The 22,787-nt window shown below is 44.4% G+C and overlaps 1 pseudogene and 1 gene segment (V, D, J or C); both read right to left on the bottom strand.

Moving 5' to 3' along the window:
• Positions 1-22,787, bottom strand: part of LOC130088393 (uncharacterized) — a 539,769-nt pseudogene that overhangs the window by 507,803 nt on the left and 9,179 nt on the right.
• On the bottom strand, positions 17,055-20,875 carry LOC130088435 (Ig heavy chain V region 6.96-like). The segment is given in 2 exon segments: positions 17,055-17,440; positions 20,812-20,875. Coding segments are annotated over 2 exon segments (360 nt in total).

Below are 22,787 nucleotides of genomic sequence, written 5' to 3'. Positions count from 1 at the left end.
CCTGGCTATTTTCTCCACTGCCGCAGCAGTGATGTCTCCTCTGCTCCCGCAGGAGCTCTTTTTTTCTCCAGGTAAGTTTCTCCACTGCCACAGTAGTGACGTCTCCTCTGCTCCCGCAGGAGCTCTGTTTCTCTGGCTATTTTCTCCACTGCCGCAGCAGTGATGTCTCCTCTGCTCCCGCAGGAGCTCTGTTTCTCTGGCTATTTTTCCACTGCCGCAGCAGTGATGTCTCCTCTCCAGTACCTCACTATTCAGAATTAATATTGATTTGAATATATAATATATATAATATATTATATAAATATAATATATAAATATATGAATATATATTTGACATTGCAAGCATCTATGTTTTCTCCTTTTTCTGTCCAGCGAGCATTGGTCTCCCAGCGGACATTGCAAAGCATCTATGTTTTCTCCTTTTTCTGTCCAGCGAGCATTTGTCTCCCAGCGGACATTGCAAGCATCTATGTTTCCTCTTTTCTGTCCAGCGAGCATTGGTCTCCCAGCGGACATTGCATAATTCTGTCCAGCGAGCATTGGTCTCCCAGCGGACATTGCATAATTCTGTCCAGCGAGCATTGGTCTCCCAGCGGACATTGCAAGCATCTATGTTTCCTCTTTTTCTGTCCAGCGAGCATTGGTCTCCCAGCGGACTTTGCATGCATCTATGTTTTCTCTTTTTCTGTCCAGCGAGCATTGGTCTCCCAGCGGACTTTGCATGCATCTATGTTTTCTCTTTCCCATCCAACAGGTATCGATTTCCCAGCGGACAGCAAGAAATCTCCAGTCCGGGCTTCCAAAAAACGCGCCACTCCACCGTCAGCCGGTAGGGCCCATCAGCCCGACGCTGTGAGCTGCTCCCGTCGGAAGCTACATGGGCCCTCCTGGTTGGGCATTCCCAAATCTTGTCAACCAGTAGGGCCCGTCCGCCCAGCGCAGTGAGCTGCTCCCGCCAGAGGCAACACGGGCCCTCCTGGTCAGGCGGCATAAATCACGCTGTTCATCGGCCGGTAGAGCTCGCCTGTCTGACGCTGTGAGCTGCTCCCGTCGAGAAACGGTGCGAGCCCTCCCAACTGTTGTTCCAACTTACGACTGCTCCCCGTTCGTGAGCCAGCAGGCCCTCCTGGTCAAGCAACCAGGCTTATTCTCAAAACGCCAGCCCGCCAAATTCTCTGCGTTTTGGGGGGTCTTTAGTCTGGCGGCTGTCCTTTGCTCTTTTTGCCTTTTGGGGGAGTACTCTGGGTTCGGGCAAAATTCCGAGCTCGGAGCCCTCCCCCCGGACAGCACGCCAAATACGCATAATCTTTACTCTGTTTAATTGATGTAAGTGTGAACTCGTGAAATGATGTTTTATTAACAAAGTTCGGGAGGAGCACGTTCAGATAATTAAACCTAATTAAACACATGTGGAGCACATTCAGATAATCAAACCTAATTAGACACGAGTGGTGCTTAATCAACGAGTTAAGCGCTGTGTATATATACAGCAAACTTACCTCCGTTCATTGACAGTTTAACAGCATCCCTCTACCACCCCATCTCCTCACTTATAGTCCTAATACTCTTACAACAACGGGGGGAGTACTCTGGGTTCGGGCAAAATTCCGAGCTCGGAGCCCTCCCCCCGGACAGCACGCCAAATACGCATAATCTTTACTCTGTTTAATTGATGTAAGTGTGAACTCGTGAAATGACCTGTTTGATCATTTTCTAGGTATGGTTGTGAGGTGTGGTTGCACTTTAAAGAGAGGGGAAAAGGGGAAATGAGTTATTGATTGCACAGTTAATTTGTCAAGAATAAGTTTACAAAATATGCACTTATAAGTTTGTTTTTGAGTTTAGGCAAGTTCAGTACATGCATTTTTCTGAAGCATTGATGTTTATATCTGAAGGCACTGAGAAGAAAATGTTAATTTTGTTTACAAAGAAAATGTATGACATGTGAGGAAAAGAAAAAGAAAAAAGAGAAAGGATGTAACAAGTGGATTGTTAGTTTTCCTGTCATGTTCCCAAGGGGACAGATTTTGAGTAACGCACGGACAGATTTGAGTGACGTACAGACAGAGAGCTAGGCTATGGCACTTGTAATGCTGTTATGCACATGTGATAAATAAAGTAAGCAAGGATACTGCTTTAATCGTCCATTCTGTATAGTTTGATAAAACAGAACAGTATGAAACAAGAGAGGGAGGAACTTGTGTGGATGCTAAAGCCTGGGAATAGTCACACCTCTCAGGGTTGGCTTGACCAATGAGAAGGCTGGAATTTTCAATAGAGATGCACCGATGTATATCGGCCAATAATCGATATCGGCTGATTAAAGCTATTATTTTCACTGTCGGACGATTGTTTGAAAACAACCGATAGTCAGTGCTGATTATGTCCTGTCAATCAAAAGGGGCCTGAAAAATGTGTCAGACTGCAACTTCTACTGTGTGTGTGAAGAAAATCTCTCTTGTGTTGAACATAGGGCTGTCGAAGTTAATGCGACAATAACGCTTTAACAGTTAAAAAATAGCGACTTTAATGCAGGCTTTATTTGACCCTATGACCCGTAGTTCAAGTTTTTCCCAAAACATTATTTGTTGCGCCTCCCGTCCAATAATCGCAAAGAGCTTTGCTCTGTTACTTCTGATAAGAAACAAAGTCTCAGCTTTCAAATTCTGTACATTTTATCATGAAATTCAAACAATAAGTGGCGTTTTGACTCTCTTAAATGTGACGTGACAGATCGCTGTAGCGCCTCAGTTCAAGCAGCAGCTCGGAGCGCAAGACTTTTCTTCCACTTCAATACAAGTTATATCTCGAAAAACATGCATGAATATCAGATGGTATGTTGAAAGATACAGTACAACTTACCGAAATCTGTATCATGACTCATGTAATCACTTAATGTGTTTCAACCGCGGAAAGACGTCATAACTGCTTGCGAACAATATCACTTACTATTGCATTTACCTCAGGAAAGTTATTCAGTAGTTAGCTATAAAAACACTAAAGAGCTTATTTACTGTTAATTATATATGTATGTTTGAATAAATTTGCAGTGAAGAAGTGTTTATGAAAACCACCTTATGTGCTGTATGAGTTGTATACAAATATTTCAGCTTTTATTTGAGTCTAAATATTATATCTAGAAATAAATAGCAGTTGAATACTGTATAATAGCTCTGTTGTTAATTTTAACCTCTTATATTAAAGTGTACCAAATGAGTGGGTTCCCTGTATAGTTTGCAGGTTAAAGCACGAACAGACCATCTACGGGACAAGCCGGATTCCACCATATCTTTCTGTACACAATATTAATCTTTTACATTTAAATTATTTTATTTTTAATATCTGACTAGTTTGCGTGCTTCTGCGCATCCCTGTGTGTGTAATAAGCAGAGTGTACGCGAGTTGTGGACCCACCTATAGGCGCACATTACTAACGCGCTCTTTAAATAAAAAATAAATAAATACTGGGCCATTGACTTTAGATCAGGTTTCAGTTGGTCAATGGCACAGTCTATTTCAGTTGCCTCAAAATAGCAACGCGCGAACAATGCGCCTGAACACACCTCTTTTTCAGACCAGCAGCCCATGGGTGGACAAATGGGCACAAATGCATTTGCTATTTAAAAAACGTGGCGCAGAACATGAAAATAGCTGAGTCAGGCTGAAACTAACAAAGAACACTTGACGCACCTGGCGCTGCATTGCGCTGGGTGTATGATAGGCCCTATAAATGCAAATTCACTTATTTTGGGGCAATAACCAAACACAGGTGTTTCCTGAACGCTTTTAAGTAAGTGTGACTTTTATAGTTTTACTTTTACTAGACACTCTCTTGTCTCCATATTTATTTATTTATTTATTTATTTATAAACATATCTTTATTACGAGGATTAACCCCTTGAGATGAAGCATCTTGTTTTCGAGGGGGTCCTCCAATACATCAAAGCAAAAACAAAAAAAAACAGCAGAGCAAATATCACAGTCAAAGACAGCACAACAAAACACAACAACACACACACACCAGCTCACAATGCTCAACCCCACCCCACCCAACACGAACCCCATAGATAACATGATAGAAAAACAACCACATGACTAGCATTGCTAGTATAAGGTCAAGGACTAAAAGTAACACACACAAAAAAAACATTGAGGATAATAATAACAATAATAATAAATAAATGAATAAAAACAAGGACATAAAAATTAGAAGTAGTAAACACATGACCAATGAAGCCCATGGTCAGGGCCGGCGCTCCGCACACGCACATCACGCACTGCGCGTAGGGCACCAAGTGCTTGGGGGGGCACCAAAAAATCTGGGTCTTGAAAAATCATCACAATAGGCTACTAGTATAAATAACGAATAAAATATGTCTAAAGCATGTTAATATACAAAAGCAATACAAAAGTAATATAGGCCTAGACCAAATTAGTCGAAAAAAAGGGGAATCTCCTGTGCCAGTCTCCCTCTGGTGCCCCCCCCCCCCCCCCCCCCCCCCCCCTTCCCCACCTCCCAGTGGTCTGTTCGATTATGCCTCAATCAATGTCAAATTTGGCAGACTGCGACCTCAGACATGACCTCGAAAAGGCACCAAGAGTCAGGGGCGGAAAAAAGGAAAAAGAAGAGACAGCGGGATGATACTCGCGCGTGACGCGTCGCTTGCAGGTAAGACAATGTTTTAAATAAAAATGTTAGTTTTGTAGCGCGGGCGCCCTTGCGTCATGTATGCATGTCCAGGGGCGTTGCTAGTAGTGCAAATGATGTATGCATGTCCAGGGGCGTCGATAGTAGTGCAAATGATCCGGGGCTTTAGCTCCCCCGGGAAATTTTGAAACTTGGGCTGTTAAAGATGCAGTTAGTTTGTTTGAGAAGAAAAGGAAGGCCAATCGTTGGGGCCCTCATCGTCATATTTGAATGACAAATAAAGCTAATTTCCCCCCTAGGTAGGCTATTACGTTACAGATGTGTGCATAGGCGATTAGTGCAGAACGTTATTGTAATTTCTTCGCTTCAATACAATGTCTATCAGCCTCTTGGTAAGGTGAACTTTAGAAAAACCCTGCAACTGACCGTGATGTGATTTTGCCAAATTAGACCGCTTAGATACGTTTTTTCGTTGTTGTTCTATGCGGATAATGCGGTCATTTTCAAGAGGTTCATAGGCCAAGGCCCAAGGGCGACATCTGTTGGTGAAACTGCAATTAGAACCCACAACCCCCCCCCCAATCTCAGTGTTTGTATATTTTCATATTCACAGAGTTGTCAAATTATTAGGGCTGGGAAAATATTAATCGCATCCAAAATAAAAGTTTGTGTCTACATGATATATTTGTGTGTACTGTGTATACTTATTTTGTATATATAAATACACACACATGTGCACGTATATATTTAAGAAATATTTGCATGTGTATATACTGTATATATTTATATATAATTTATATTATATATAAATTTAAATATTTTATATATAAATAACAAATATTTCTTAAATACATACATGCAAATGTGTATTTATATATATACAAAATAATTATACACAGTACACACACATCATTCATGTAGGGGGGGGGCACCACCAAGCATTTGTGCTTAGGGCACCCAAATGGCTAGCGCCGGCCCTGCCCATGGTCAAACAAACAAAACTAGAAACAAAGACAAATATTCCGAAGATATTCCCCGAGAGCCCTTCGAAACGCGTTAAGTTAGTGAAGTTAAAGAACAGAGAAAAAGAGGAAGATTATTCCAATCATATGGAGCCTTATAACAAAATGCATATTTCCCTACTTGTCTTTTAACTCAAGGAACAACAAAAAAGATCTGATCATTGTATCGCAGGCTGTATAGCGAATTATAAAGCACCAAGTGTTGCTTGAGATAAACTGGATAATTCAAGTAAAAACTTAAAAAAAATTAACTGTTACCAGTGAGACTGTCTCCTGGCAGAAGGGGCCAACCAGGACAACTGTCTGTACAACACACAGCGCTGTGTCCTGAAGGGACAGCGGAGAACAAAACGGCAAAGACTATTGTAGACCACATCTTGCAAACAAGAAGCAGTAGTGTTCTGATAAATAATATCGGCATAGTCCAAAATAGGCAGAAGCAGCTGTAAGACTATTCTTTTCCTGACCGGAAAATTAAAACATTTAACAGATTGATAAAGTATTTTAAGACGAGAGTAAAGTTTGTTTGTCAATGCTTGTACATGAGTTTTAAAAGATAAATCAGTTTCCAAACACCAAGATATTTAATGGTCTCAGTTGACTCTAAAGGAGAGGAATCAAGAAAACAAAGATTAAGGTTGTTGTCACAGTCAAAAGGCGGAAGCAAAGATGCAAGTAACTCTTTATTATTTTGAGGACAGACGACAGTTCAGAGATACGGGTGGGCTGGTGGCGCAGGGACTAGATGGTCAGGATGCGTGAAGTGGTGCGGTGAAGAGACGATGGTGAGACAAACGTAGAACTCGAATCCAGACGAAGAACAGGAACACAAGGCAGGAACTGGACGCAGGAACTGGACACCAGAACAACGATCTGACAAAGATGAGAGAATGACGGTGAGTATAAATAGTGTGGTGATGATCAACTGCAGCTGGTGATGTGATGATGAGCAGCTGGAGCGGATCAAGTGATGTCATACAGACACACCCCTCACACACGTGCATTCATACAACAACATAAACACGAGACTAGAAGGAAACAGAGAAAACGTCTACCGTGACAGTACCCCTCCTCCTAAGAACGCCTCCTGGCGTTCTCAGACTCCCTTACCTGTCGATTGTAATCATCGATAAGAGAGTGATCCAGAATGTCTCTAGCAGGAACCCAACTTCTCTCCTCCGGACCGTAACCTTCCCAATCCACCAAGTACTGAAATCCGCATCCCCTCCGTCTAGAATCCAGAATACGATTGACCGAATAGGACGGTTCCCCATCTACGAGTCGCGGCGGTGGGGGAACCGGGACTGGCGGATTAATGCGAGCATAAAACACGGGCTTGACTTTGGAAACATGGAACACGGGATTAATTCTCCTGTACGCAGGAGGAAGTTTGAGGCGGATTGCCACCGGACTAATGATCTTGGTGACAGCAAATGGGCCAATAAATTTGGGAGCAAGTTTATTCGAGACGGATCGGAGAGGAATGTTCTTGGTAGAAAGCCACACTTTAGAACCGACGACGTATACGGGAGGTCTCCGCCGGTGGCGATCGGCTTTGACCTTGGTGCGTGCTCCCACTTGGAGTAGAGTCTCGCGGGCTCTAGTCCAAGTGCGATGACACCTCTGGATGAAGGCGTGGGCGGAGGGGACCGTGACTTCGGACTCCAGACTAGGAAAAATTGGTGGTTGGTAACCTACACTACACTCAAACGGAGATAGGCCCGTAGATGACACTGGTAACGAATTGTGGGCGTACTCCACCATAGACAGTTGCTGACTCCATGAGGAAGGATTCTTGGAAACCAAACATCGCAACGTTCTTTCCAAATCCTGGTTGGCTCTCTCAGTTTGACCATTGCTCTGGGGATGAAACCCAGAGGACAGACTAACAGTCGCCCCCAGTAATCTACAAAATTCTCTAAAATCTACAAAATTCTCTAAAATCAAAACGACCGAAAAAAAGTGCCCACCGAGCCTGCCTGGAGTTCAATCTTTTAGCAGTTCTGATGTATTCGAGATTCTTATGATCAGTCCAGACAATAAAAGGTACCCCCGACCCTTCTAACCAGTGACGCCACTCCTCCAACGCCAACTTGACTGCCAACAACTCTCTGTTACCAATGTCATAATTACGTTCGGCTGGGGATAATCGATGTGAAAAAAACGCGCAAGGGTGCACCCTGTCGTCCACAGGTGAACGCTGGGATAACACTGCTCCTACTCCCACCTCTGACGCGTCGACCTCCACCACGAACTGACGTGATGAATCAGGGGCTATGAGAATCGGAGCTGAAACAAAGCGGCCCTTCAGTTTAGAGAACACAGCCTCGGCTGAGTCAGACCACCTGAACGCAGTTCGGGGGGAGGTCAAGGCAGTCAGAGGCGCGACTAGCTGGCTGAAATTGGGAATGAAACGCCGGTAAAAATTGGCGAACCCCAGAAACCTCAACAGGGCCTTGCATGAATCTGGACTTGGCCAATCAACCACAGCCTTGATCTTCTCAGGGTACATCCGACACGATGTACCCTAGAAAAGGAACAGACTGTGCATGAAAATCGCATTTCTCCGCCTTGACAAAAAGCCCATTCTCTAGCAACCTCTGAAGCATTTGTCGGACGTGTTGCACATGTTCCTGGAGAGACGAGGAAAAAATCAATATGTCATCCAGGTAAACATAAATAAACTGATCGATCATATCTCGCAACACGTCATTGATCAGTGCCTGGAAAACTGCTGGGGAGTTGGACAGCCCGAACGGCATAACCAAATATTCAAAGTGCCCCCTAGGGGTGTTAAAAGCAGTTTTCCACTCATCACCCTCCCTAATGCGAACCAAATGGTAAGCGTTACGTAAGTCCAATTTTGTGAAGATAGATGCTCCCTGCAACCTCTCGAAAGCTGAAGACATCAACGGCAAAGGATAAGTATTCTTCACCGTGATGTTATTCAACCCTCGGTAATCAATGCAAGGTCGCAACGATCCATCCTTCTTCCCCACAAAAAAGAACCCCGCCCCCGCTGGAGAAGAGGAAGGGCGAATGAACTTGGTTGCCAGAGAATCAGAAATATATTTCTCCATAGCCTCTCTTTCAGGAATCGAAAGTGAATATAACTTGCCCTTAGGCGGAGACTTACCTGGCAGTAAATCTATAGCACAGTCATAGGGACGATGCGGAGGGAGAGAAGCAGCGCGAGACTTACTGAACACTTCCTTCAGGTCCAGATACTCCACGGGCACGTTAGACAAATCCCCTGCTTCCTCCTGAAACACAGAAACAGGTACAGACGAACAAGCAGACACAAGACAAGACTTATGACATTCCTTGTTCCACTCCAGCACAGCTTTATTAATCCAGTCCACACGAGGGTTGTGTTTGATCAGCCAGGGATGTCCGAGAACAACGGGTGCCAGGGGTGAGTCCAAAATAAGAAAAGAAATAGTCTCGGTGTGGTTGCCAGAGGTAATAAGTGTGATGTCTTCAGTGGTGTGAGAAATGATGGGAAGCTCTTGACCATTTAATGCGTGAACTGAAATCTGGTGAGTGAGGGGTCGGAGGGGAATCTGGGAGGTAAGTGCGAAATTATAGTCCATAAAATTACCTTCCGCCCCGGAGTCCAACAGTGCAAGACAATCGTGCTGGTGGACTGACCATCTTAGTCTTACCGGGAGGAGCGTGGAGGTAGATGTAGTCGATGAGGTCTTCCTGGCGGAGATCCCACCCGATAGTAGCCTCAAGTTTACTATCGGGCTTGGCCTTTTACCGGGCAGTTGTAAGCATAATGTCCCGCTCCACCACAGTACAGGCAAAGGCCCTGGGATCTCCGCCTCTCCCTCTCCTCCCGGGAAAGCCGAGCTCGCCCGACCTGCATGGGCTCGTGATCGTAGACGGGGCTGACCGCGTCCCCGCCGCTGGCTCGCAAAGTCTCCACCGCTCCAGACACCCGAGTGGGTAATCTCCGACGCTCGACTCGGGAGAGTCGAGAATCCACACGGAGAGCCAATTCGATCAGTCCATTGAGAGTAGTAGGTAAGTCCATGGCGTAAATCTCTCGCTGGACGCGGTCAGCCAGCCCATGCAGGAACATGTCCCACTGCGCCTCCTCGTTCCACTGACACTCTGCCGCCAAGGTCCGGAACTCGATAGAGTAATCAGATACAGATCTTTCGTCTTGCTTGAGGTCTGCGAGAATCCGTGCCGCTTCTCTTCCCGCGACTGCGCGGTCAAACACTCTTCTCATCTCGGCGGAGAGTGTCAGGAACGAGGCACAGCATGGATCCTGGTTCTCCCACACCGCCGTCCCCCATAACGCTGCCCTCCCAGTCAGTAGCGTGAGCACGAACGCGACCTTGCTACGTTCGTTCGCAAAGGTCCTGGGCTGCAGAGAAAAGTGCATCGAACAACGTGTTAGGAATGCCCTGCAAAAATTCGGCTCACCGTTGTAGCTCTCAGGCACTGGTAGGCGGGGCTCTGACTGGGAGACGTTCTCTGGTGGTACCGGGGGAACAGGCGGTGTGGGTGGCGCAGTGGGAGCTCGCATAAGTTGGAATTGCTGGGTGAGCTCGGACACCTGCGCCACAAGAGCTTGAATAGCCCGACCCGACTCGTTCATGTTCCTCTCCTGGGAATCCATCCGTGAGATACTGGACTTGATGAAATCCTCCAGGGATGAGGCGGTTTCGCTTGCTGCTTCCATATCGGGTCAGATCGTTCTGTCACAGTCAAAAGGCGGAAGCAAAGATGCAAGTAACTCTTTATTATTTTGAGGACAGACGACAGTTCAGAGATACGGGTGGGCTGGTGGCGCAGGGACTAGATGGTCAGGATGCGTGAAGTGGTGCGGTGAAGAGACGATGGTGAGACAAACGTAGAACTCGAATCCAGACGAAGAACAGGAACACAAGGCAGGAACTGGACGCAGGAACTGGACACCGGAACACCAACACGAACCACATGAAACAACGATCTGACAAAGATGAGAGAATGACGGTGAGTATAAATAGTGTGGTGATGATCAACTGCAGCTGGTGATGTGATGATGAGCAGCTGGAGCGGATCAAGTGATGTCATACAGACACACCCCTCACACACGTGCATTCATACAACAACATAAACACGAGACTAGAAGGAAACAGAGAAAACGTATACCGTGACAGTTGTTCTCTTACGAGAGGTTCTCTCGTATTGCGTAAGTATCTTACGCTACGGGTAAAGTTATCTTTCCTCGAGATCTGAAGCCAAAAAATTATTCTTAATTTTTCACACTTTGTCAACGCAGTGCAGCAGGCAGCAGACCAAAGCAGGCTAAGGAAGCGTGCTTATTGGCTGCCTTGCGGCGACTGCAGCAGCCTATCCATGAGCCTGGCGTGACGTCACGCCCAATGAGGACACTTCGCGCCTTCCGCGCGTCACAGCCCGCCAAAAGGGGTGTGGTCTACGTGTATAAAGGAAAGGCTCAAAGGCAGTAGCGGTTTTAGGCACGGGCGAACCGGGCAGTCGCCCGTGGCGGCATTTTTTCATGTCACATGGGGGGCGGCACGAGCAGTTAAAAAAAATCCTCTGCGCCGCGAAGGTTTTCTATTTTCTATCATTTCAATTCGATTATTGGCAATGGCGCCCCTGGTTGCTGAGAAGGTGCCGTGCACAGAAGCTATGTCAAGGGGGTCTCCTGATTGGAGGAGCTCACCAAGGGGCCGTTAACATATCGCGTCTTTTGCGCGCTCGAGGTCGTTATTTCAAATGTAGGCGCACGGGAAGCGCGCTCATAATTGAAGCGACGCGCTCATTTTTTCCAGGAGCAGCGAGATGAACATTTTTAATCTTTTCAGTATGGGGGTGCACCCAAACACGTGGGTGTTTTTCTCTTCTCCGTAAATAAATCTTTTAGCAGAGCTACAGCAAGCGTTTTTCTGTGGTGGAAATCCATTAGCTACTAAAACTTCTTTGTCGTTGTGGAGAGCGCAGTGCATGGTTGTATAGCAACGACAGCCATGGGAAAATCGGACCAAATTTTACTATTAATAATAAAAAATAAGCTACTGTGCATTATAAATGTCAGGAATTTATCTTTATTGACCCATTCTTTTTATAAAGATGATATAAATGCTGAAATATGTGAGGTTTATCTTTTTATAAAATCTATTTTTGTCAAAAGTTTATTTGAACGTGTACATGTTATTAGATAACATAAAACACACTCCTTTAAAATTTGGCCATCATCTTTAATGTTATTAACTTGGCGAATAGATTTCATTGTGTATTAGGCCTACTTTTTGAACAAGATTCTGTGTTTAACCGTGATCATTTTGGTCACTATATTCATGAAATGAAAATAATTTTCATAATGATCAACTAAAATCAACTATAATTATGTGTTTTTACAGTAGCCTATAATATGCAAAGTACAATTTTCTATTAAAAAATAATCTCTGATTCTGTCCTTTTCTCTGACATTTAAGGCCTAAGCTATTTTAGGTCTCAAACAGTTTGGATAGTTGTTAATATTAGAGTTATTAGAAATTATTTAAGAGATAAGTATTGTGTTACTACTATCTCTCGGCCACTTTCACTTTTAAAAACTCTATTTCGTGACAAAGTATAGTTTAACAAGTCATAACTAAAAGTGTGCCATGCATAGAATTCGAGGCAGTAACCAATGAGCTAATGGTTCCTCCCTGAAAGTTACATTAATATAGCAAAATAACTGGATTTTCTTACTGTTTTTTTTTTCAAATGAACGGTATGTGATTTTATTGTTGTTGTTTTTTTCTTGGGGGGGTGGGGGTGCTCGAAGGGGGTCTCGCCCAGGGTGTAATTCAATGTAGAACCGCCACTGCTCAAAGGCTGGTTCTCTGATTTCCTTCTCTTCAGCGTGCTCTTCGCATCGCTGGATCTTGAGAGCCTCCGCCGTTGGAATCAAGCGACCAGCAAGCTTAGGAAGCGTCTGAGGAAGCCGGCCGTCTTCGCCACCTTCAGCCATCCGTGCCTGCTACGCTATCCGGCGTCGATATCCTTTTTCTCACTGCTGTTTTGCCGTTGCATTACACCCATTCTAAAAGAGCCGAGGCGTTTTTCTCAAAATGCCTCGTTTTTCTTGCCGCTCGTGCAAAGCCTCGCTCAGCGCCGGAGACCGCCGCCTCTGTGGGACCGCGCAGGAAGAAGCGCCGTTCACAGAGACCGCCGAAGACGGACGTTGAGCCCATTAACCCGCCGGAACCTCTCCCTCGGGTTTCTCGGTCTCCGTCCCCGCCCCCCTTCCTGACGCGCAGCCGCCGGCTCCCGCCCGCGCCGCCTCAGGGGATGAAACGGATTCTCTCGTGGGGGACGCCGCTGACAGCTGTTCCATCCTGGCATCCGACTGCGAGGAGTGGTCCGGGAACTCGCACCTCTCTTCTGCCTCGTCGATCCAGGAATCCGGCCGGACTCGCGCCGGCGTGGATGCGGAGCTTATGCGCCTCCTCACCAAGGCTGTTGACCAGCTGGGCCTTGAATGGTCGACGCCCAAGGAGCCCAACCGACTCGACGGCTGCTTTCTCTCTCGCCGCCGTCAAGCGCCCGCATCCAGGACTGCACCCTTCCTGCCAGAGCTGCACGACGAACTCTCCAAGTCGTGGAACGCTCCGTTTTCGGATTACGGATTTAAGAAGCGCGACGGATCTCTCTCTTCGCGCCACTAAATCTGCTGCTCAGGCCCTGGGAAGATGCATGTCCTCGCTGACCGTCACAGAGAGGCACCTGTGATTGACGCTCGCGGACATGAGAGAGTCAGAGCGCGTGGTCTTCCTCAACGCCCCGCTCTCCCCCACCGGCCTCTTCGGGATCGTTGACCGCTTCTCGGAGGTACAGAAAACGACCCAGCGTCCAGCTCAACCTCCGCTTCCACAGCGACGACAGGGCGGCCGCCCTAGATCGCGCTCGAACAGCCGCCACGGACCGCCTCCCCCGCAGGGACCCCGGCCGAGGATAACGCTGAAACCCGAGCCCGCGAAGTCCTCCTAGCAAGTCTAGGAAGGAAAAGACGGACCAGTCCCGCCGCGGCCGGACCGCCGTCGAAGTTTCCCGCCTTGCCAGTCCCCGTTGCCATGGTTACTGCAGGCGAGTATTATGCAGCCAACGAGCCGGTAACACAACCCGCTCGCCTGTATCCAAACGCCGTTATCATGGCGACTCAAAATGTGTTTATTGGAGCCAACGAGCCGGCAACTCAGCCCGCTCGCCTGTACACAAACGCCGTTGTCACGGCGACCCAGAGAAATCTCAAAAAGAGCATAAAGCCTGGTTACACGGCTCACGCCGCATGTGTTTCGAGTGTAGAAAAAGTGCCCACACCCCAGTGTTCACCCCTACACACAAGCACTATAAATCCCGTGTCTCTCGCAGAGCCCACTCTCATAAAGCTGGCAAATGCCGCTCGAGTGTTAGAAGTAGATCACGTGCCCACAACTCTGTGCACACGCCTACCCACTGCCCGCTCTGTTTCACGGTCATCCCCCATATACCACACAATATGTTCCCCGTACAAAGCCACCGGGACATCGTGTATAAAACGGCCAGCCATCGCTGTGGGCGAGCTGCCGTATACAAGCACAGAGAGCGCGCGCACCGCGCACGCACCTCCGATTCAGGTTCTCAAGCCCACAGAGCGCGGCGATCGGAACCCGGAGGCCATTCTGCCACTAGCTTTACATGCAAAAGCATGGGATGCTATTCAGGGTGCGTCAGAATGGGTGCTGAGCACAGTAAAGAAGGGTTATACACTGCAGTTCGCTCGCCGTCCTCCGCGCTTTATATCGCGTCTCGAGACGAGAGTGAATGGGGAAGTAGCACATCTACTTCGTGCAGAAATAGCGAAACTTCTGTGCAAAGGGGCCATAGAAAGGGTGCACCCTTCTCTGAGCGAGTCGGGCTTTTACAGCCGTTACTTCCTCGTTCCAAAGAAGGACGGAGCCCTCAGACCAATATTGGATCTGAGATATTTGAACAAAGCCCTTATGAGGAGACCGTTCAAAATGCTCACTACCAGGAAAATCCTCGCGCACGTTCGCCCAGGAGACTGGTTTATCACCCTCGATCTGAAAGATGCTTACTTTCAGATTCAAATCATACCCCGTCACAGGCCATTCCTGAGATTCGCCTTCGACGGTCAGGTATACCAGTACACCGTCCTGCAGTTCGGCCTGTCCCTAGCACCTCGCACATTCACGAAGTGCCTGGACACGGCGCTCGCCCCCCTGCGGAGTCAGGGAATGCGGATATTGAACTATTTGGACGATTGGTTGATTTTAGCACAATCAGAGAAAGAGCTGATTTCTCACAGGACAGTGCTTCTCAGCCACCTGGAAAGCTTGGGTCTCACGGTCAACTGGACCAAGAGCTCATTACTGCCCAGTCAGTCTACTTCTTTTCTGGGTATAGAACTGGACTCTGTGGCTCTGACGGCGCGGCTGTCTACAGAGCGCGCGCGCCGTATTCAGCGCTTGGTCGCGTCTTTCCAGGAAGGCAGCATCGCACCCCTGAAAAAGTTTCAGAGGATGCTGGGCTTCATGGCATCGGCGGCAGCAGTCCTTCAGCTAGGTCTGCTGCGCATGCGCCCGCTGCAACGCTGGCTGAACGCTCGTGTGCCTCACCAAGCCTGGACGTCCGGCGGCATACGTATCACTGTGACTCACGGCTGTGTCTCAGCCCTGAGCCCCTGGGCGATAGCCGACTGGTACCGACAGGGTGTGACTGTGGGGGCTGTCTCACACCGGAAGGTCATCTCGACGGACGCCTCCAACCTAGGCTGGGGCGCCGTTCTCGAGGGCAGACCGGTCTTCGGCCTCTGGTCAGACCAGGAGAAATGCCTCCACATAAACTGTTTGGAGATGTTAGCGGTCGAGAACGCGCTGAAGCGCTTCCTCCCGTTCATACAGGACCACCACGTTCTAGTCCGGTCGGACAATACGGCGGTGGTGTCCTACGTGAACCGACAGGGCGGAGTCAGGTCCAGGAAACTCTGCATCCTGACAGAACGCCTTCTGGTGTGGGCCCAGCATTCAATGCGCTCGCTGAGAGCCGCGCATGTGCCAGGCCTCATCAATGTCGGCCCAGACAGACTGTCCAGGGACAACATTCCCCTGGGAGAATGGTCCCTGCACCCCCAGACAGTCCAGCGGCTGTGCACCTATTCGGCAAAGCGGAAGTAGACCTTTTCGTGTCGAAAGACAATGCGCACTGCCCGAGCTTTTTCTCCAAAAGCGAGGACGCGCTGGCCCAGACCTGGCCCAGCCGCCCGCTGTACGCTTTCCCCCCGATCTCTATGTTACCACAGGTAATCAAGAGGATCAGGGAAGGGCGCCACTCTGTGCTCCTCATAGCTCCGCGATGGGAAAACCAGAGCTGGTGAGGTTGTCACATGGAGCCCCATGGCCGATCCCGGTGAGGAGGGATCTCCTCTCTCAGGCCGGCGGGTCGGTTTGGCACCCCCACCCAGAGCGATGGGCTCTGCATGCGTGGGTGATCAACGATTACTCGTTGCTTTGCCAGAAGGGGTCATGAACACGATCACACAGGCTAGAGCGCCCTCTACGAGAAGGCTCTATGCTTCTAAATGGTCAGTGTTCGCTCAGTGGTGCTCCACTAAAGGCGCTGACCCACACACATGTGGTGTCTCACGGGTGCTCTCCTTCCTACAAGAGCTACTGGACAAGGGCAGGCTTCAGATCTCGAGGAAAGATAACTTTACCCGTAGCGTTAGATACTTACGCAATACTCGTTCCCTCTTCTAGAGAGAACAGAGGTTACGTTAGGTAACCGAGTAAGTTTTCACCTATATGCTTTTCTATGGAACAGTAAAGAGTAGGACTTTGATTTATTAAGGAGAAGTTTATTAGCCAATAGCCACTGCTGTATAATTGAAGTCATGCTGTAATCCATGCATCCATATAGCTATGTTGTTTCAATAATAGTAATTATTATTATTATTTAAATTGATACATGTTGTATTAGTCTCACTCAAAATGTACCTTACTAAGAGATAGATAAAACACATTTATTTTTTTTACTAAATGTAGCCTAAATGTGTTCTGGTCTTTATTCTATGCTGATATCTATAAGGCCTTTCTGATTCATTCCTTTTAAGGGTATCCTGGAATATACACTGAATGCCTTAAATTTGGTCACTGTACCGGCAATAAATATATTCTTAGGTCATGTTGTGTTCAGTAAGTAGAAAAGCTGCTCTCAGACACAGAAACACAACACACATTTTTAGTACTTTACAGATACAAACATCAAGCGAACATTAGGTTAATGGTTAATCAAGCTTAAACAAAAGTTTAGTAAGTGATGCTTAAAACAGTTAACCAAGACTGCTTGACAAGAGCACCACTGCTTGGAAATGCAACAGTACATCTGGATCTTAAGTGAAGTCAACAGGAAAGAAAGTGGTTTTTGTATTGCTTTGACCCTGAACTCATTCACAGTGACTCTCTAGCACAGTAATACACAGCAGTGTCTTCAGTCTTGAGGCTGTTCATCTGTAGGTACAGTTGACTGCTGGAGTCATCTCTGGACACTGTGAACCTTCCCTGGACTGACTGGGAATAGTAGATATAAGAACTGGATGTGCTGATAGTTGCAATCCATTCCAGACCTTTACCGGGACCCTGTCTCACCACAGCAGCCCAGTGGCTGCTGAATGTAAATCCAGAGGCGGTACACACCAGCCGAAAAGATTCACCAGGTCTTTTTACCTCAGCCTGAGGCTGAGTGAAGGTCTGACAATGGATATCTGTGGAAGAGAGAGAAAAAATACTAAAAAGTCAGAAAGTTGTAAAACTATTCAAAAAACTGACCTTTTGTAGTGTGCTTTCTAAAATTATCTATACATATATTACTGTTATTATTTAGAAATTAACAAACCATGTAAAAGTATTAATATCAGGACAATAATCGAACTGATAATTGTTGTCATTGCTGTTTGATTCTCGTCTACAGGAACCACATACAGTAAATGAACACAGACACGCATAAATATACATCACAGTTTTGCATGAACTCCTCCTCCAGTCTGTCAATGCTTGTTTGTGGGAATTTGTAAAAACAAATAAATAAATAATGAAGACATGCATAATGAAAGAACATAATGGTACTACATAAAGTAAGCAAAAACAGATTTGTTGCATAAATGTTTCAGAACGTTTCATAAATGTTAAACGGTTATGGATACTTGACTTTTCTTTTTCTTTTTTTTTTGGATGGGTGAAAAGAGTGGATAGTCACCATTATGACGATTAGTGATCCCTTTGGTTGGACACTTAGAACTTCATTTATATTATTGTAATTCTCTTCCCATTGAAGCAGCGATGCAACAAGAAATCAGTTATTTGGTTTCAAAGGAAGAGATGTATGTATGTATGTATGTATGTATGAAGTATAACAACTATATTCCATGCCAATTAATGATCTTTTATAATTTTGTTGCAAACACTTATGTCCTTAAACACCTTGTGAAACTTTTAATTGAGTTTATATAATCCCTCTATATTTGTGACAATCTTGTAATTGATCATGCTTGAGTCACACAGACTTCAACACTCAGCATGCAAAACACAACAATGGTAACAATTATATTTTATTTAAAGTACATGATCAAGTACTACAGTTCTTTTTTAGTTACTAGAACTCTTGTGTAAGTGAACTATACTAACTAAGCATTTGTCAGTACCACATACTATTCCTATTTCACTTTACTTGTTTTTTTTTAAGGCAATCGGTTTGCATGCTTTTTTAAGTAAGTCTAACTAATTAGATTATACAGTGGATGGATGTGTGATGAGGGATGGTATATCTGATTGAGTGTTCAGGTTTTTGTACATAAGTTGTGTCTTGTTCAGTCACAGTGTCTCTTGCACAGTAATACACAGCTGAGTCTTCAGTCTGAAAATTATTGTTTTTTTATGGAGTCTTTAATATTAATGCTACCACCATTGCAAAGATATCCCAGCCATTCCAATGCTTTTCCAGTGGGTTGACGTATCCAGTGAATGCAATAGCTTGTTTCTGAAATCCTGCAGGAGATGGAGAATGACTCTTGAGGTTTCACAACCAAAGATGGAGGTTGAGTGAGCTCAACACAGTAAACACCACCTGAAAAAAACAATGGAAGATTGTGTTATTAATTATGCCTCAAAAGTTCTGTTAACAGTTATAAAGCTTATTACATTCCCTTAGTTTAAATAAACCATCAGTGAAGCTCACAGGATGCAGCTGCTGCCAGCAGTAGAAGAGCTGATGAGAGGATCATGATTTGAAGTGAATGCAGCTTTATTACTCTTACTGATGCACAAAGCAGATACTCCTCTTTTATATAGAGAGCAAGTATTGCATTTGCATACAGCTCTTCGGTGTCCAAGATTTTGTGGTTGGTCATTTATTTGGTAGATAATTATTGCTTTCCACAAAAGATCACAACATCTGTGACCATAAACATGAAGAAAACTGCAAAGATGCATTATAGCACTTTAAGACATTTTTTAACTTATATGACTGTTTGTTTGTTTTAAAGTTTTGTTAAGGTATAAACTTGTCTCTCAAGTGTAATAAAAGCATTGGTAAAATAAACCTACTAGTTAAAAAAATATTCAATGTTATTTTTAGCTACAGCCTGTTGCCTACAAGGATAATTATTTTACCAATACTTTCGTCACACGCCTGACAGACAAGTTACATAAAGCAGTTCTACCAGAAAGACTCGGGAGATAAATTGAAAAGCTGTATACATTTATTGACAGCTCAGCAAGCATAAATTTATGAGATCTTTGGCGTAGCAAAGTCCTTAGCGAGCAAAGCGAGGTTAGCCGAATCTGCATGTCCCGCCTGAGATGAAGGCGGGGGCGCAGCAGACCCCCTGGAGGTAAGGAAGGGACCATCTTGGTGGTGGTTGGGGAGGATGGAGGTGAATGGCAGCGTCAGCATCTGTGAACTCAGACAGGTGTAAGTACCAATCTTTTATACTGTGACTGTTAACACCTGATTGGATAAAAATGAGGTAATACATGATGCGCTGATTGAGTCTTCCTGACAGAACTTAAGCTAAAGCTTTCATTGTTTGGATAATGGATGAAGTACATATTCGTACATTACTTAAAACATTATACCCCCGGTTTCACAGACAAAGCTTAAGCCTATAGTCCCAGACTAAAATGCATGTTTGAGCTTTTTTAACAGAAAGCAACTTGCACTGACATTATCTTAAAATATGTCACTGCCATTGTTTTATCTCAAGATGCACATCAGTAATGTTTTTTATAAGGCATGTTTATAAAGGCCTTATTCTGGCTTAATCTAAGCCTTGTCTGTAAAACCGGGTCTTAATCAGCAGTCTTAAAGTAGTTTAACCATTAAGATATGTTCTTGTATTAAACAAAAACAAAAACAAACGTTTTTTTTGTTTGTTCTTTGACTTTTTTATTTGTATTTATTTATTTATTTTTGAAAAATATCTGTAAATTATCATCGTTGATCAATGCAATAGGTGTAGATTTTACACACACACAAAAAAAATCCATACATAAACAAAAACAAAAGTTAATTTAGTGATGCTCAAAACAGTCAGATACGAGTCATACGACTGCTTGACAAGAGCGCCACTGCTTGGAAATGCAACAGTACATCTGGATCTTAAGTGAAGTCAACGGGAAAGAAAGTGGTTTTTATATTGCTTTGACCCTGAACTCATTCACAGTGACTCTCTAGCACAGTAATACACAGCAGTGTCTTCAGTCTTGAGGCTGTTCATCTGTAGGTACAGTTGACTGCAGCTGGAGTCATCTCTGGACACTGTGAACCTTCCCTGGACTGACTGGGAATAGTAAATATAAGAACTGGATGTGCTGATAGTTGCAATCCATTCCAGACCTTTACCGTGACCCTGTCTCACCACAGCAACATAGTAGCTGCTGAATGTAAATCCAGAGGCGGTACACACCAGCCGAAAAGATTCACCAGGTCTTTTTACCTCAGCCTGAGGCTGAGTGAAGGTCTGACCATGGATTTCTGTGGAAGAGAGAGAAAAAAACTGAAGAGTCAGCAAAATGTAAACTTGCTAAAATTATTTATGCATTCATAAATTATTATTTAGTAACTTATTGAGTTACAGACCATGTAAAGAAAGAAATATCAGGATTGAACTGATTGTTGTTGTCATTGCTGATTATTCTCCCCACATATAGTGACAGACAAACTCCACGGGTACAAAGCAACTTATGGGAAATATGCATCACAGTTTTGCATGAACTCCTCCCACAGTCTTTCATTGTTTGTTACCTTTGTTTATGAAAAACAGAAATTTGTAATATTGATGTATATATATATACGTGTCCTGCATGAAACTGATCTTGTTTTTTTATCAGTCTTTATTATTACTGCTACCACCACTGCAAAGATATCCCAGCCATCCCAGTGTTTTTCCAGTGGGTTGACGTATGAATGCAATAGCTTGATTCTGAAATCCTGCAGATGAAAAATTATTCTTAAGGTTTCACAATCAAAGTTGGGGGTTGAGTGAGCTAGACACAGTAAACACCACCTGAAAAAAATGGATTAATGTGTTATTATTAGTTGTGCCTCAAAACATGTTTTATGTCAAGACTTTAATTTAGTGCTTTAACCTCTTAACTGGCACTCCCCTTTTTTTAATAAACATGAAAATGCACAATCTGAACTTAAATGGTTGTAATTCAAGAATGCTTTGGAATATAGATGTAAGATTGGTCTTGTTTTTAAGAAGAAATTTGGCAGATTTTTGTAGAAGTTAAATAAATTAAGAAAGTGAAATAGAAAAAAATCGTTATAGAAAAAAATTTCAAATGTAAAATTTTATTATTCATATTTTATATAAAATATATTTTTTCAAAACCTGGTGGACTCTAAAACTGCAAGAAAATCAAAGCCAAAACTCTGAACAAGTTGTGTTTTAAAATTTAGGTTGATATCACAAAAAATGAGCTTTTAGTAAGATTTTGTTTGGGCGCAGTACCCAAACTTTGGTCACAACCAGACTCCATTACTGCCCATAAGGGCGCCCCTATTTCCATGTGTTTTGAGTGATCTGAACCATTATTTCCACATTTTTTAACATATTGATATTAGACATCCTTTTCAGAAGTAGTAAGGGAAGTTTGGCATATTTTGATATGAATTCAACCTCAATAATTACATAGAAATAACACGCATGTGCGTTATAGCTCGCTGCTACATCACAAATGGTGAATCTATAATTTTTTTCATTATATTTAAAAAAAAATTAAAAAGAATTCCAGACCTTTTTTTCTAAAAAAATTTAATGGATGTTATCTTTTGAACTATTGGCATGAAAACAAACTGAGGTTTCTACCATTCTTTCATGATTTTCATGTTCATCACTATTTCAAAATAAAGGTCTTAACACGCTAGGAGTATGAAAATATTATTGTTGCAAATTGATAGATTACAACTCTTCTGTAATTGATTTTGGAAAATCAATCACCAAATATGAAAACTACAGATCTTAAGCTTTCAAATGATATATAGTTTGTCACTATTAGTTTAGGTTTAGTATAGGATATTACTGTTTTAAATATGTAATGGCTATGGCAGTGCAACTTAAAGATTATGATACATAGGGCAACTTTTTGAGCAATGTTTCTGGGCAATCTTGCCGAGCGATTGTTGCTTGGGCACTTTCCCATTGAAAGTGGGCAATAAATTTCTCTCTTGATCATTTAGATCGGTCGTGGGCCCTGTTTCTCATCTGGTTGCCCGTTGACGGCAACATTGCCCAGCAACATTGCTCAAAAAGTTGCCCTGTGTATCATCACCTTAAGGGGTTAAATAAACCATCAGTGAAGCTCGCATGATGCAGCTGCTGCCAGCAGAGCTGATGAGAAGATCATGATTTGGTGTTTAAGTAAATGTAATTTGACTTCCCATGATGACCCACAGACACACACACTCCACTTTTGTACAGAGAGCAGAAGGAAGATTTGCAAACAGCCATCCACTTGTTCAAGATGTAAACAACAATGCTTTTCCTATTAAACTGATTTGATTTAATCATATTTGTCTTTAGATTTGGATGAAACATTTCCATTTCCTCG

The sequence above is a fragment of the Rhinichthys klamathensis genome, unplaced genomic scaffold, assembly GCF_029890125.1.
Source record: "Rhinichthys klamathensis goyatoka isolate OS25496 unplaced genomic scaffold, OSU_Roscu_1.1 h1tg000119l_1, whole genome shotgun sequence".
Taxonomy (NCBI): domain Eukaryota; kingdom Metazoa; phylum Chordata; class Actinopteri; order Cypriniformes; family Leuciscidae; genus Rhinichthys; species Rhinichthys klamathensis.
Note: the sequence above shows the minus strand (reverse complement) of the source record. Positions and strands in the feature narration are given on the sequence as shown.